A 13,594-nucleotide genomic window follows, 5' to 3' on the forward strand; every position below is an offset into this window, starting at 1 on the left:
GCTCTTATACCCCAGGTAGGGCTACCTTTTCCAAAAGTACCTCTCCCTTTGGAACTTAGCAGCCACTCCCACATAGCAGGTAAATGCACAAGACCTGTCCTCAAATTAGGGCCCCACACTTGTATCCTTGAGAGTATCCTCCCTTGGGTGGCTCACTCACTGGGGTGCTCTCAGAGGCAGTCACACTGGAGATTACAGGCAGCTCGGCAGCAGGATCAATCTGACCAGTGGCACCTTTCACCTCCTGAGTCTCCAGCAGTTTGGCAGGGAACAGGATGGGCTCTCTCTGTACTTCCACAGATTCAACAGCTTGGACAGTTTCAAAAGACTTGGTTCTGGCTGGATCTTTCACCACACAACCCCTGTTAAACTCTGTTGTACACCCTGTACAAAAGGCTCCAAAGTCAGGCACTTCCTCTCTCCCAAGGATGCACTGGGGTGCCCAGCCAATTGGATCACTCTCCAACCTGTAACTGGGCAGGATGATGTCACAGACAGAAAAACAGGGGAAGGATTTCTCTGGTCCCCTACAAATATATGATTGTTACAAGTTCTCTGTCCAGTTTTCAGACTTGCAGAAAACCAAAGTTATTGCTTCAGAAGTGGAAAGGAGCCCACCCTCTAATTTACCCCTCTACTAAAATTCACCAGTCATGGGCATTGTCAAATGCGGAGGCATGATTTTCTATGCAGAAAATACATAATTTTTTTAACAGAAATGCATCATGCCTTCCATAAAGCTTTATATTACAGTGAGCTGTGCAATAACAATTAAGTTCATGTACTGTCCTAAATGAGTTGCTTATTTATTAGGAAAGAAAGGAAAGCTTTGGCTGAAAATACATGTTGCACTGAATCAGTGTAAACAGCAGCAAGATAAAATGCAGAGCTGCATGCCTATATAACCACCATAAAGAATTTATATTTATAGAAAGATAAATGCCAACTTCCTTCCCTATGCTGCTCATGCAAATGCTCCCAGGCATCATTACACTTTCTATTTGCCTTTATTGTTTGTGCAAGTCACTTCTCTTTTCTCTTTATTTTTTAAATATGTTAATAGTAAAAAAATGAAGCAGTAAGGGGTGGGACCCTTACTATCAGAGGGGGGTCAGCTGGTTGATGAAAACAAAATAAAAGCACAGATTCTGAACTCTACACAAATGAGGAACCAGTTAGTGAAGGTTTCCTTCTTAATAGTCCCAATTCTAATAATACAACTAATGATGCAAGGTTAACACATGAGGAAATTCAAAAGAGACTAGAACATGTTAAGATTAACAAAGGTCCGGGGCCAGATGGTGTTCATCCCAGGGTAATTAGCGAGTTTAGCTCTGTGATTGCCAAACCTCTTTACTTTTTTTCAGGATTCATTGAGATCTGGCATAGTGCCGAGAGACTGGCGAATTGCTAATGTGGTGCCTCTATTCAAAAAAGGATCACGTTCTCAGCCTCAAAACTATAGGCCAGTTAGTCTAACATCAGTGGTAGGAAAGCTTTTCGAAAGGGTTAATAAAGGATAAGATACTGGACTTTATAGCAAATCATAATACTATGAGTTTGTGCCAGCATGGTTTTATGTGTAATAGATCTTGCCAGACTAACTTAATTTCTTTTTATAAGAAGGTAAATAGAGACCTCGATTCTAGGATGGCAGTGGATGTGATTTACAGTGCCACACAAAAGGTTACTGGTTAAATGAAGGAATGTTGGCCTGGAACATAGTATTTGTACCTGGATAGAGAACTGGCTAAAAGATAGACTACAAAGAGTGGTGGTAAATGGAACATTTTCTAATTGGACCAGTGTTGTTAGTGGAGTACCGCAGGGCTCTATACTAGGTACCTTGCTTTTCAACTTGTTTATTAATGACCTGGAGGTGGCCATTGAAAGTACTGTTTCTATTTTTGGAGATGATACTAAATTGTGCAGAACTATAGGTTCCATGCAGGATGCTGACACTTTGCAGAGTGATTTGTTTAAGTTGGGAAACTGGGCAGCAAACTGGAAAATGAGGTTCAATGTTGATAAATGCAGGTTATGCACTTTGGCAAAAATAATATAAATGCAAGTTATACACTAAATGGCAGTGTGTTGGGAGTTTCCTTAAATGAGAAGGATCTTGGGGTTTTTGTAGATAACAAGTTGTCTAATTCTGGGCAGTGTCATTCTGTGGCTACTAAAGCAAATAAAGTTCTTGTATAAAAAAGGGCATAAACTCAAGGGATGAAAACATAATTATGCCTCTTTATAGGTCCCTGGTGAGGCCTCATCTGGAGTATGGGGGCAGTTTTGGACTCCGGTCCTTAAGAGGGATATAAATGAGCTGGAGAGAGTGCAGAGACTAAGTGCAACTAAACTGGTTAGAGGAAGGGAAGAGTTAAATTATGAGGGGAGACTGTTGGGGTTGTTTTCTCTGGAAAAAAGGCGCTTGTGAGGGGACATGATTAGACTTTACAAGTACATTAGAGGACATTATAGACAAATAGCAGGAGACCTTTTTACCCATAAAGAGAATCACATACCAGAGGCCCCCCCCCCTTTAGACTAGTGGAAAAGAAGTTGTTGTGATGTTGTGATGCTGATTCAGTTAATGACTGTAAGAGGGACTTGGATGATTTCTTGGACAGACATAATATCAAAGGCTATTGTGATACTAAACTCTATAGTTAGTATAGGTATGGGTATATAGAATAGAAATCCATTTCTCAAAAGAACAAACAGATTTTTTTATATTCAATTTTGAAATCTGACATGGGGCTAGACATATTGTCAATTTCCCAGCTGCCCCAAGGAAACACCACATTTCTTTCCTTCTATTGTGTACTCATGGGCTTCTGAATCGTCAGATATGCAGGTAGAAACAATTATACTCCGTCTTTATCCTACGATTCAGCCGCAAACTCTGACTCTCCGATCAAAATTTTAAATTTTTCCAGTTTCCGGTTGGCTCATCTCCCACCATACTCGCACTGGATATATAGGAAACTTTGTTTTGTACAATATACCTTAAGGCACTGCCACCAACAAGGGGTGCCCAAAGCAGTGAGCACTCAATTAGCTTACGATTTGGGGGTGAGTGCTTATTTGTTTTTCAATATGTTTCTGTTATCCAACCTGAAAGACAATGAGGGTGAAATAAAGGGTGGAAATAATAATGGACATTTGGACATGGTGGACATTTATGGCAGTGTAGTGCAGTGTACCCTTTTTAGGGGTACATAGGCCCCTGTCCCAATGTTAGACCCTGACATGTTCTGTACTGTTCGACGGAGAGCTTACAGGTGCATCAGTTTAGAACCACCAATCACAATGCTTAAAGCAAAGGCAAGGTTGTTTAGCATTTGTGCCAAAAAAAAGCAAAATGATCAATCCGAACACATACATAAGAAAATTTTTTATTCAGTCTATGTTTGACTTCAGTGTTTGCAGCCGATAAGGGCAGCTAGTACATTGGTCTACATAGTGACACTTGTTATATTCACCCTTCATTCCTTTTGTGAGTACAATAAGGTTACATGTACATTTATTGCTTCAGGTTGCTTCTCATTTCTATCATTGGACGGGTTAAACGGGTTTTGAAGGGGCATCTGCTTTCTCTCCATATTTAGTTAAATACCGACTCGATGAGCGAGAGGACGGACTTCTGTAACGCTTCCTTGAAGTTCTCAGCAGTGAAGAGATAAAGTAACGGGGTAAAGCAATAATTGAAAGAGTTAAACACTGCGGTAAGGACCATCATTATATCCACAGCAGTTTTATGGACACTGTCTTCTGCAGTGGTTATTCCATACCATAAATGATAAGGGAACCAGGAAACAAAGAAAGATATTACAGCTATAAACAAGATCTTGTAAGGTTTACTTGATCTGGCCAGATTTGCCTTCTTCATCCTGAGAGCAATTCTGACATAGCAAACAGTGATTACAGCGAATGGCAATAGGAATCCAAAAATTAGGCGAAAAATGTACATGACCCATCTCACTGACTTTTCCTGGATTGATCCAGAAAGTGTATAATCATTGTAGCAAATGGTAGTTTTATTGTCCTCCAGCAGGCGTGTCTGGCGAAATGCAAAATATGGCGAACAAAACAAAATGGCCAAGCCCCAAATAGAAATGCAGATGGCGGATGCATAGCGATTATTCATGTGTGCTCTGTACCAGACTGGGTGTAAGACTAAACAGTAACGATCAAGGCTGATTACAGTGAGAGTGAAAACAGATGAATACATGACTGCAGAAAACAGTGAATGCATAGACTTACATAGGAAGGTTCCCATAACCCAACGGGGATCTGTTATCAAATACACAGCAATGAATGGCATTATTAATGTTTGAAGGAAATTAGATAACATTAAATGAAAAAACCAAGTGGTGCTGATACTCCTGCGCATCCTGAATCCGAGGACCCAGAGGTAAAGGGTGTTCACAACCAATCCAAATGCATTGCTCACAAGTACGATCCCCGTAGATATTATATTGACTGTTGGGATTCCGATGTAGGTCTTTTCAGTAGTTGTGTTCATGGGAAACGTCACTCCTGTTGCCCCAGACATTATAAACTAGAGGCAGAAAAAACATCACATTATATAAGTGTTAGGGAACAATAGTTTGTCCTCGTCATTGCATATTACTTGTGTAAACGGGATAAAGGCAAACAAACGATCTGGTAAAAAATTAAAGTACTATAACAGATGGGACTGCACCAAATTACTGGCATAAAGAAGATTTTGTAAGAAAACAGATGGAAATTAGGAAAAGAAAAATGCAGACCAGTAAGTCTGACACCGAGACTTTTTAAATTCAAATTTTTGAGTTTATTTTAGGGTAATTCGACTAGGGAATAGTCCAAATTTGATTCAAGTTTAAAAAAAATGCTATTGACATACATAAAAATGCTATTGACATAAATATGTCAACATGCTATTAATTTCTTATAATAATAATAATAATAATAATAATAATAATAATGTTGGTCTGTTTGGTGGATAATTTATCAGAAGTTTGTGTAATGTGATGTAATAAATCAAGCTGTAGCCTTTCCACCCAAATCATTATGACAGCGAGTATTTATTGGTGGTGTGTGATGGTTGGGACCAACATCGAGTCATACCTAAGTCAAGGGTTTAATGTCCCTTTAAATATAATTTAAGATAACTGAGATAGCTTGATGTCCCCATTGCTACTTGGTCCCATATAGGAGCTTTGGAAGCAAACACACGAGTGACAATTCTCCCAGTTATTTCGAGAAATTTTTAGTGTGAATTGTTTTCACTTTTTGACAAATTGGCTTTTTTTGTTTCACTTCAGTAGGAGGCAAAATAGAGAGTTAAGAAAGTAAAATACACTCACACAAGTGAAGAATCATTGATGAAGTATATCTGCTACTAACTCAATACTGCATTCACTTGGCACTCATTTGGAAGGGTTGAACTTGTGGACTTTGTCTTTTTTAAACCCAATTTAACTATGTAACTATGTAACTCCCTGGGCTTAGAGGATACCAGTCTCTGGTTATTATTAGTAATGGGCGAATTTAATCTCCAGGCGCGATGAATTCCCGCAATTCGCCGCCAGCGAATAAATTTCAGAAAACTGCACAAATTTTTCGCAGTTTTCACGAATTTCGCAGGAAATTCACAATTTTTTCGGCGAAGCGATATGCCCCAAATTCACCCATCACTAGTTTTTATGCAGAATATCTGAAATAAGCCTAATAGTTTGGGATTATTATGTACATTTATACTTACACACTGGTATCTTGTAATAGTCGAGCTCTCAGGGTGATGCTTGAGTTACTTTAGAGTGAGTATTTTCTAGTGAATCTTCTGATCTAGTGGTAGAAATGTCCTGTTATCTCCGTACAGAGTGAAACATGTACTACTGCCGTGGGAAGATGTGGCTTTACTATCAGTTTGTGGACATGTGACTTAAACCAACCCACACGCCCACACAGGTAATGATTCACGTCCTACCCCAGCACTTTTTTTTTTTATGGGACCAACACAAATCTCTGTTATCAGTATTTATTTTATTACAGAAAAATAAGTTTTTCATGGAAATATTTATATAGAGAATTGATTCAACAGTTTAGTTGCCAAGTGTTGCGCCAAAAAAGGGGGCAAAAAAAAAGTTTCTGCTGAAATGTTTGCGCTTGAGGGTCCCACTCACAATATGAGTTTGGATACATTATAAAATATTACTTATTAGTATTAAAAGGCTGGCACAGTAAGTTGCAGTATAAAGTAGAACTGTACTGTTCTTGTCATATTCTTTTTTTTTAATTTTAGTTCTTCTTTCAGTCAAACCGCATAGGCACTCACAGAGACAAAGTTCCCCAATCTACCCTACAGCTTAGCACAAAAACAGGGGCTAAATTTTGTTGTAACCTTAATTTAAAGGATAAGTAATCTTTTAAAATAAAATTAATGAGAGTGCTATTCTAAGCACTTTTGTAATTTACATTCTTTATTTAATTTCTTGTATTCCAAGATATTAAGGGAAACGTACTGTTAATATGAATGAATTTTGTTACAACAGTGCCACCTGCTGGTCAGTTTCCCACCAGTCTGACCAGCAAGTAGTCAAGGAAGTTGTCAGGAGAAAGAAAGAGGCTGCTCTTATGTTCTTCTGCTTAGAAAAGATTTCAGAAAGGTTTCTAATTGTTTTCCTAAGCAGAAGAACATCAGAACAGTCTCTTTCTCTCTTCTGACAACTTCCTTGACTACTTGCTGGTCAGAATGACCAGACACTGACCATCAGGTGGTGCTGTTGGAACGAAATTCATATTAACAGCACATGTATCCCATAATACAGTGATCCCCAACCAGTAGCTTGTGAGTAACATGTTACTCTCCAACCCCTTGGATGTTGCTCCCAGTGGCCTCAAAGCAGGAGCTTATTTTTAAATTCAAGGCTTGGAGGCAAGTTTTGGTTGTATAAAAACCAGATGTACTGCCAAACAGAGCCTCAATGTAGGTTGACAATCCACGTAGGGGCTACTAAATGGCCAATCACAGCACTTATTTAGCACCCCAAGAACATTTTTCATGCTAGTGTTGCTCCCCAACTCCTTTTACTTCTAAATGTTGATCCCGGGTTGAAAAGGTTGGGGATCCCTGGCTCAATATCTTGGAATAAAAAGAAACTAAATAATGAATGTAAATTATAAAAGTATATAGAATAGCACTCTAATCAATTTTATATTTTTTTCACTTATTATATATGTTAACTTATCATTTAAATTTAACAATTTAACGGGAGAAGGGTTTAAAGTTATCCAACTTCAGTTTCTATCTTAAGATCATTGTGTAAATATTGTTTTTTTTCACACATTGATTTATATATATAATTAAATTTAAAATGCACCGTTTTTGAGCAGTGGTCCCCAATCAGCGGCTCGTGACCAACATGTTGCTCACAGACCCCTTAAATGTTGCTCTCCGTGGCCTAAAAGCAGGTGATTATTTTTTAATTCAGTCTTAGAGGTGAGTTTTGTTTGCCTAAAAAACAGGTGTACTGCCAAATGATGTACTAAGGCGTGAAATGCGTAAGGCTTTTGCTGTGATGTTTTTTGCCTAAATAAATAAGTTTTTACTGCATCAACCTGTGGAGTGTGGTCCAGAATGTTTTTTCTATTTGCATTAGTTACTGCCAAAATGAGCCTCCTGTACACTGACACATAGGGGCCACCAAATAGCTAATCACAGCCCTTATTTGGCACCCCAGGAACATTTGCACATATGCTTGCGTTTCTCCCCAATTCCTTTTAAATCTGAATGTTTCTCACTGGTAAAAAAAAGGTTGGGGACCCCTGGTTTAGAGTATGTATTTCATTTAGTTCTTGCATGTACTGTACATACCGGAGCCTCAATGACACCCAAAGTGTCAAGTTCCAAAGCCAGTGCACGCACGCTGCAAACTGCCTTCAGGAAGCAGTAATGTGATTATGTGACTACAGATATAGGATCCCGATATCCAGAAAGCTCCAAATTACGGAATGACTGTCTCCCATAGACTCCATTTTATCCAAATAATCCAAATTTTTAAAAATGATTTCCTTTTTCTCTGTAATAATAAAACAGTAACTTGTACTTGATCACAACTAAGATATAATTAATCCTTATAGGAAGCAGAACCAGCCTATTTGGTTTATTTAATGTTTAAATTAATTTCTAGTAGACTTAAGGCATGAAGACCCAAATTATGGAAAGATCTGTTATCCGGAATACCCCAGGTCCCGGGCATTCTGGATAACAGGTCCCATACCTGTATTATGTTTCATCCTTGTACAACATCTATCTAACTTTAAGTTAGGCTGCCCCTGTTGTTACTTCCCAACATGTCCAACCTTTGTGGAAAGATGTACCGTTACTATGATCAGTTTGGGGAAATGTGACTTAAACCAATCCATGTGCACATCCACATGGTTATTGATGCACATCCTACCCCTACACTTTATCCCTACACTTTATACCTACACTTTATCCCTACACGTTATCCCTACACGTTATCCCTACACTTTATCCCTACACTTTGTCCCTACACTTTATCCCTACACTTTATCCCAACACGTTATCCCTACACGTTATCCCTACACTTTATCCCTACACTTTGTCCCTACACTTTATCCCTACACTTTATCCCTACACTTTATCCCTACACTTTATCCCCACACTTTACCCCACACTTTATCCCTACACTTTATCCCTACACTTTATCCCTACACTTTGTCCCTACACCTTATCTCTACACGTTATTCCTACACGTTATCCCTATACTTTGTCCCTACACTTTATCCCTACACGTTATCCCTACACTTTATCCCTACACTTTATCCCTACACTTTATCCCTACACTTTATCAGACTAATGATGGGACCAACACAAAGCTCTGTTGTCACTTGTCAGTATTCATTTTAGTGGAGAAATCATTTTTCATAGAAATGTTTATGTAGAGAATTGATTCAACAGTTTAGTTGCCATGTGTTACTCCAAAAAAAGGGTAAAAAAAATATAAAGAACTTCTCCCGAAGAGTAGTCATTGTAGTTATTTATGTTCAGGAAGAAGAACATGGAAAAAAGGTATTACAATCAAAAAATGATTTCCTTTTTCTCTGTAATAATAAAACAGTAGATTGTACTTGATCCCAACTAAGATATAATTAATCCTTATTGGAGGCAAAACCAGCCTATTGGGTTTATTTGGGGTTATTTAATGTTTACATTATTTTCTAGTAGACTTAAGTCTACTTCACTTCACTCCACACTTCACCAGTTTGTCGGGCGCAAATTTGTTACCACTATGCTAATTCACTATAATGCGAGGTTGGGTCTCAGCAACCGAACACTGGCGAACTTTCACAAGCGTTTCACAAATTTTTCAAATTTTTTTTGCAAATTTCGCAGGAAATTTACACATTTTTCAGCGAAACGGGAGAAATTCGCCCATCACTAATCCAGAATGCGCTGGCCCTGAGGTTTTCCAGTTCAGGGATCTTTCTAATATCCATACTTTAAAGGGGTTGCTCACCTTTAATTTAACTGTAAGTATGAAGCAGAGAGTTATATTCTGAGACAATTTGCAATGGATTTAAATTTTTTATTATTTGTGGTTTTTGAGTTATTTAGCTTTTTATTCAGCAGCTCTCCAGTTTGCAATTTCTGGCTACTAGGATCCAAATTCCACAAGCAACCATGCATCGATTAGAATAAGAGACCTGACTTTGAACAGGAGAGGCCTGAATATAAAGATGAGTAATAAAAAGTAGCAATAACAATAAGGGGCCAATTCATTAACTTCGAGTGAAGGATTCAAAGTAAAAAAACTTCGAATTTCGAAGTGTTTTTTGGGCTACTTCGACCATCGAATGGGCTACTTTGACCTTCGACTACGGCAATGACTTCGAATCAAAGGATTCGAACTAAAAATCGTTCTACTATTCGACCATTCGATAGTTGAAGTACTGTCTCTTTAAGAAAAAACTTCGACCCCCTAGTTCGCCACCTAAAAGCTACCGAAACCAATGTTAGCATATGGGGAAGGTCCTCATAGGCTTGGCTAAATTTTTTTGGTTGAAGGATATTCCTTTGATCGTTGGATTAAAATCCTTCGAATTGTTCGATTCTAAGGATTTTTAACCGTTCGATCGAAGGATTATTCCTTCGATCGTTCGATCAAACTTTTTTGCGCAGAATCCTTCGACTTTGATATTCGAAGTCGAAGGATTTTCATTCCCAGTCGAATATCGAGGGTTAATTAACCCTCGATATTCGACCCTTGATGCATCGGCCCCTAAATGTCTAGCCTTACAGATAATTTTATTTTAGATGGGGTCAGTGCCCCCCATTTGTTAGCTGGAAAGAGTCAGAAGAAGGAGGCATATAATTAAAAAAAATATGAAAAAGAAAAACTGAAGACCAATTGAAAAGTTGCTCACAATTAGCCATTTTATAACATACCGAAAGTTAACTTTTATGTGAACCACCCCTTTACGTCTGTTAAAAAATATTTGAAACATTAAATCCAATAGGCTGGTTTTGCCTCCAATAAGGATTAATTATATCAAGTACAGGTATGGAACCTCTTATTCAGAATGCTTGGGACCAGGGTTTTCCGGATAACAGATCATTCCTTAATTTGGATCTTCATGCCTTAAGTCTACTAGAAAATCATATAAACATTAAATAAACCCAATAGGCTGGTTTTGCTTCCAATAAGGATTAATTATATCTTAGTTGGGATCAAGTACAAGCTACTGTTTTATTATTACATAGGATTTTTTTTTTTAAATTTAGATCTATGGGATCTATGGGAGATGGCCATCCCGAATTTCTGAGCATTCTGCATAATGGGCTTCTAGATAACAGATCCAATACTTGTATCAATGCAGCATAGCTGAAAGCCTGGGGACTATTGCACTTTCCTACCTTGGAATGAATTCTAATTCATATGTGACACCTTTATAAAAAAAATATCTTTGACTGGTGGTACAGGCAATGGAGGTGCTGACATAAGGGCTACTTGGAGGCAGTGGAATTATTGAGGTCCAATTTAGAATTTTTTAACTCTAAGGAATTAGAATCTACTCGCAACTTGAATGGGAGGTTATTTATGAAAACATCTAAAATTCTATTCGTATTCGGCAAAGGTTTTGGTGGTGAATATTCGAATTACATGCTGCTTGTTATATTCTTAAACAAATATTTTTACTTTGGAAGTGGCAATGGGTAGTAAGAAAGTAGAGTGAGTTGAAATACATGTTTATTAAAAATATACTCATAAATAGCAATAAAATCATGTCAGCCCTTTTTTGGTTCCTGAGGTCAGTGACCCCGGCAACCAGAGACCATCTTTCTTTTCAAACAGACACAAAAGGTATACAAATAATGTAAAAACCGAAAAATGGAAACATTCACCGTGTCCCCTCAAGATATGGGTACTGCCTTTAATTAAAATAGCTGTGTGCCATGAAATAAAGGTTGTCATGTAACCCATGTGACCCAATAGGTTGGCACTTGAAACAAAGCAAACATCTCATTGGTTGACATGGGTTACTAAACTTAATGTAATCTTTGTGCCTTCCCATACATTATCCTTTATACATTTCTGAAAGCATTTATCTTGTGTAGCATTGCCTTGTGCCATTAGCATGTGTTTTGCTCTCCTCCTCCATCGAACTTGTCAAAAAAAAAACAACAATTTTTGAATCCATTTTAACCTGACAAAAAGGTTTAGCAGATGAACCAATTAGGATAAATCACTCTGGAGAACCGTAGCCATGAAACAAGTGATTATTTATTTAGTTGCACTACATGTTTCAGATCTAACTGATCACTGGCACCTGAGGAAGGATCAGTTAGATCCGAAACATGTAGGGCAACTAAATAAATAATCACTTGTTTCATGGCTACGGTTTTCCAGAGTGATTTATCCTAATTTGTGAAGACAAGGAAGTGTTGGCGGCTCCAAACTCTGTTTGATGAACCTGATACAGTGAGAACGCAAAGAAAATTTTTACCTACACCTTATTGATTTAGCAGCTACACCTCAACTAACATTCTTATTTCCTGATGAATTGTGCCAAAAACCTTCAGTTCAGTGATAATTAGGGATGTCGCGGACTGTTCTGCGGCGAACTTGTTTGCGCGAACATCGGCTGTTCGCGTCCGCCGCAAGTTCGCGAACGTCGCGCGACGTTCGCCAATAGGCGTTCGCGTCAAAATCGTTCGACCATTCGATCGCTAAAATCGAACGATTTTCGTTCGATCGAACGATTAAAATCCTTCGATCGTTCGAATCGAACGATTTTCGGATGTTCGAAGTTCGCGAACTGTTCGCATTTTTTTGCCGGTGTTCGCGAACGGCGTTCGCGAACACATTATCGGCGGTTCGCTACATCCCTAGTGATAATGAAATTTATGGGAGGGGAAGGTATACAGCCCAACAGATCCAACGATCAGATCCTACAATTTTAATTGAAGTCTGGAACCGTTTCAGAAATGCCATGCTCTGAAGATTTAAGCAGAAAGTTTTCTCTGCAGTAAGTTATTCTTTATATACTCCACCTAGTGGCTGAGTTCCAAGTCTGTTGTTCTCTTCTTATATATGGGCTGGCCTAATATACTGTATGTAAATAAATAATAACTTCAAATATTATTAAAAAAGTAATAGGATCTCTTTTAAAAATGCACATGGCCTATTATCACTGTATTAACATATAGTGAATAAAGTACCCCCTATTGTAAAATATAAGGATATTATAAGTCACAGAGGAGTTCCACGACCATCTTGGCTTTTATACGGGTCATGGAACTCCAAGTTTACTTATCATATCCTTATATTTACCAACAAGGGGTACTTTATTTATTTATAATGCACACGTTTTAGTGAGTCATGTGACAAAAATGACATCACTAAGCTCCGTTTATAACTGATGACATCACTAAGCACCATTTATAAGGATATAATTTACAGGATATTCATGGTTTTTGTGTTATATATATATATATATATATATATATATATATATATATATATATATCAGTGCTTTATTCTCTAACGATTAGTTGGGGTTTGGCACTTGAGTACATGAGCGATTGGTTCCCTGGTCAAAGGAGTTCTGAGGGCGTGTGAGTTTCCTCCTATCAGGCAAAAGTAGGAGTGGCCTAAGCTCCCGCAACATTAAAGGGATTGTGTTGCGTTCTGGAAACAGAATGACAGTGGAGTTTTGGTTCACACAGAAGCTGCAGGATTGCCACCAGCTCAAATAGCGATTGGGATGTCTACTTTTAGGCGCACATAGGCAAGCATTGAACACAGGGGGTTTGCGATCGTCTACCAGGGGTAAGTAATGTACACTCCTATTGTCACTCACGACACCAATAGGCTTAATTACACGGGCTATAGCACACTGTATGTATTCACTAAGGTGGCACCAAGAAGAGATTGTACTATGCACGGTCACAGTGGTTGTGATCAGCCCTAATGGGTTATGTTTTTAGTCCAATATACACGTATTGTATTTGTTTATTTCCCACGCTGAGTGGGGCGCACCTTGATGACGTCATAACACTAATTATGGCGCCAGTGTT

General features: G+C 38.3%; 2 protein-coding genes across 2 annotated transcripts in view; one reads left to right on the plus strand and one right to left on the minus strand.

Annotated features, from left to right (window-relative positions):
- The window catches only part of LOC108705487 (chemokine-like receptor 1), a 112,675-nt gene that overhangs the window by 73,522 nt on the left and 25,559 nt on the right, over positions 1 to 13,594 (plus strand). The window lies entirely within an intron of this gene.
- On the minus strand, positions 3,418 to 5,947 carry LOC108705485 (probable G-protein coupled receptor 33). The gene is made up of 2 exons (XM_041571688.1): positions 5,753 to 5,947; positions 3,418 to 4,564 (listed from the first exon to the last, which is right to left on the minus strand). The coding sequence occupies exon 2, from the start codon at positions 4,556 to 4,558 to the stop codon at positions 3,608 to 3,610; it is 951 nt and encodes a 316-aa protein (XP_041427622.1). The 5' UTR covers positions 4,559 to 4,564; positions 5,753 to 5,947; the 3' UTR covers positions 3,418 to 3,607.

The sequence above is a fragment of the Xenopus laevis genome, chromosome 7S (genome assembly GCF_017654675.1).
Source record: "Xenopus laevis strain J_2021 chromosome 7S, Xenopus_laevis_v10.1, whole genome shotgun sequence".
NCBI lineage: Eukaryota > Metazoa > Chordata > Amphibia > Anura > Pipidae > Xenopus > Xenopus laevis.

Bases quoted from the DNA above. Each gene is read 5' to 3' on its own strand.
- LOC108705485 (XM_041571688.1), bottom strand. From the start codon at position 4,558: ATGTCTGGGGCAACAGGAGTGACGTTTCCCATGAACACAACTACTGAA.